The following is a 2,760-nucleotide window of genomic DNA, read 5'->3' as shown; positions in this document are numbered from 1 at the left end:
AACTCTGGATTTGTGTTATGGACCAATTAAGGGGGCAAAAAAGTCTTGTGGCTGGACCTGCACTAGGTTCTTCAGATCACAATGATGTTCATCTCCTCCCTGCTTATGTACCTGTGACAGGAGGGAGAAGACCTGTGTGAAGCGGGCTAATGTCTAGACAAAAGACAGTTGTGTTGCCCTTCAGGGGTGTTTTGATTGCACTGAGTGGTCCCCATTTCAAGAGAGCACTTCCGATGTGGATGAACGTAGCGATGTGGTGTGTAGCTACATCTCTAAAGAGTTAAAGCTAAAGTGATTCCATCTAGAGAATTTAAGACTTTCCCCAATAACAAACTGTGGCTCTCTAAAGACATCAACGATTTCATTCTTTAAAGGCCAATTGCTTTTAACGAGGGAGCCGTTTCCACTGTTAGAACATTGAGGAAGGAGGTGAGGGCTGCAATAAAGAACGTTAAGATGAGGTATAAAAATAAGATTGAGGTAGAACTCAGTAGAAACAACCTCAAGAGAGCTTGGCATTGCATGAAAATTTACTCAGTTAACGTATTAAAATATAAAAGTGGAATCTAGAATACATAATAGTAGAGCTATGTAATTACACAATGTGATTACAATGACAAAAATCTAATTTTCCTTTACACTAGAGTACAGTTAAGTTGTGACTTAAATGAATAATGTTATGGTAAAATATGGAAGTATAAGTTGTGTCCTCTTTCTTTCAATATTTCTTATTCCTTTCTTTTACTTTTCTCTAATTTCAGGTGTATCTGATAAACAACACAACAGTCTGCTTTGAACATCAATCTTCACTCACAGACTCAATGGCTTCCAGATCAGAGGAGGATCTCTGCTGTCCGGTCTGTAAGGAGGTCTTCAGAGATCCTGTTATTCTGTCATGTAGCCACAGCTTCTGTAAAGACTGTATGAAGAGATGGTGGAGAGAGAGACCAACATGCGAGTGTCCACTTTGTAAGAAAATATCAGAGTATGATCCACCTTTAAACCTGGACTTACAGAACCTGTGTGAGTCGTTCTTACAGGAGAGAGATCAGAGAGCTTCAGAGGCTCTCTGCAGTCTGCACTCTGAGAAACTCAAACTCTTCTGTCTGGACCATCAGCAGCCAGTGTGTGTCATCTGCAGAGACTCAGAAAAACATGCCAACCACAGATGCAGACCCATCGATGAAGCTGCACAACAACACAAGAAGGAACTTCAGGAAACTCTGGAGCCCTTAAAGAAGAAGTTAAAGGTTTGTGAAAAGGATGAACTGAAGTTTTATCAAACAGTAAAACACATTAAGGTCCAGGCCCGACACACAGAGAGGCAGATTAAGGAGCAGTTTAAGAAGCTTCACCAGTTTCTAGCAGAGGAAGAGGAGGCCAGGCTGGCTGCACTGAGGGAGGAAGAGGAGCAGAAGAGTGTGATGATGAAGGAGAAGATGGAGGCTCTGAGCAGAGAGATAGCAGCTCTTTCAGACACAGTCAGAGCCACAGAGGAGGAGCTGAGAGCTGAAGACGTCTCATTCCTGCACAACTACAAAGCTGCAGTGGAAAGAGTCCAGCGCTGCCCCCTGCTGGATGATCCACAGCTGCCCTCAGGAGCTCTGATAGACCAGGCCAAACACCTGGGCAACCTGACCTTCAACATCTGGAACAACATGAAGGCCATGGTCTCTTACACTCCTCTCATTCTGGACCCAAACACTGCTGATCCAAACCTCATCCTGTCTGAAGATCTGACCAGTGTGAGATATGGAGGAGAGAGGCAGCAGCTTCCTGATAATCCAGAGAGGATTGATTATTCCTGTTGTGTCCTGGGCTCTGAGGGCTTTAACTCAGGGACTCACAGCTGGGATGTCGAAGTTGGTGATAATACAGGGTGGGGACTGGGGGTGTTGGCAGAGTCTGTGCAGAGAAAGGGAAGTGTACGGTCTGGATTATGGGGAATAGGGTTATATGAAGGTAAATACTCATCATTTTCACCATCAGCTCCACCCACTGTTCTCTCAGTAGAGAAGAATCTCCAGAGGATCAGAGTGAATCTGGACTGGAACAGAGAAAAGCTGTCGTTCTCTGATCCTGATACTAACACACACATACACACCTTCATACACACATTCACTCACAGGATGTTTCCATATATTTGGTCATGTAAATTGAACGTGTGTCCGTTGAAGGTGTCAGTGTCAGTGGAGCAGATCAGTTGAGGATGATTATATTTCTAATGTTGTTTCCTGTCAGTGAATTAAAGTTTTTAAACTGAAACTTGGTTTCTTTCTGTTCCCAAAGCTTCACAGACAAGTGTAATAATCACAAAAAAAAGTGTCATAATTCAGCCACATGATGTGTCAGATGACATGGAGTAGAGAGTTTGAAGTTCTCTTTGGTCACCCTTGTTATTACACCTGAGACGGAGTAATAGCCTCAACATCCAGTGTTATAAGAGATTTATAGTGCTAAAGCTAAAGCACTCTTTTCTTTGTATACTTTGGCTAATAGTAGCCTTACTTAAAAATTTATAAATACAATATGAGAATATAATGGTAAATTATATAATGGTAAGTCTAATAATAACCCTTTCACTATAATGCCTGGGTAGTGTTAAATCCTCCCAATTCTTTCGATCTTTGGGCTGAAGGAAGGACAATACTCGGTGTATAAATGTCATGGTCCTGGGTCGTGTGACCCAGTGTGTTATGTTTAGCCTATTTTGATGTTTATTGTTTGTTTAGGTTCTTTAAGGTAGTCCAGTCCTTTTGT

General features: G+C 42.2%; 1 protein-coding gene across 1 annotated transcript; it reads left to right on the top strand.

Annotated features, from left to right (window-relative positions):
* Positions 1-821: 821 nt before the first annotated feature.
* LOC308405229 (nuclear factor 7, ovary-like) lies at positions 822-2,207 on the top strand (the record flags this gene model as incomplete). The annotated part of the gene is made up of 1 exon (XM_080895712.1): positions 822-2,207. One exon carries the CDS (start codon positions 822-824, stop codon positions 2,205-2,207), a length of 1,386 nt encoding a protein of 461 aa, XP_080751838.1.
* Positions 2,208-2,760: the final 553 nt, after the last annotated feature.

The sequence above is a fragment of the Rhamphochromis sp. 'chilingali' genome (genome assembly GCF_963969265.1).
Source record: "Rhamphochromis sp. 'chilingali' genome assembly, chromosome: 1".
NCBI lineage: Eukaryota > Metazoa > Chordata > Actinopteri > Cichliformes > Cichlidae > Rhamphochromis > Rhamphochromis sp. 'chilingali'.
The sequence above is the reverse complement of the archived record's forward strand: the minus strand, read 5'-3'. Positions and strand labels throughout refer to the sequence as shown.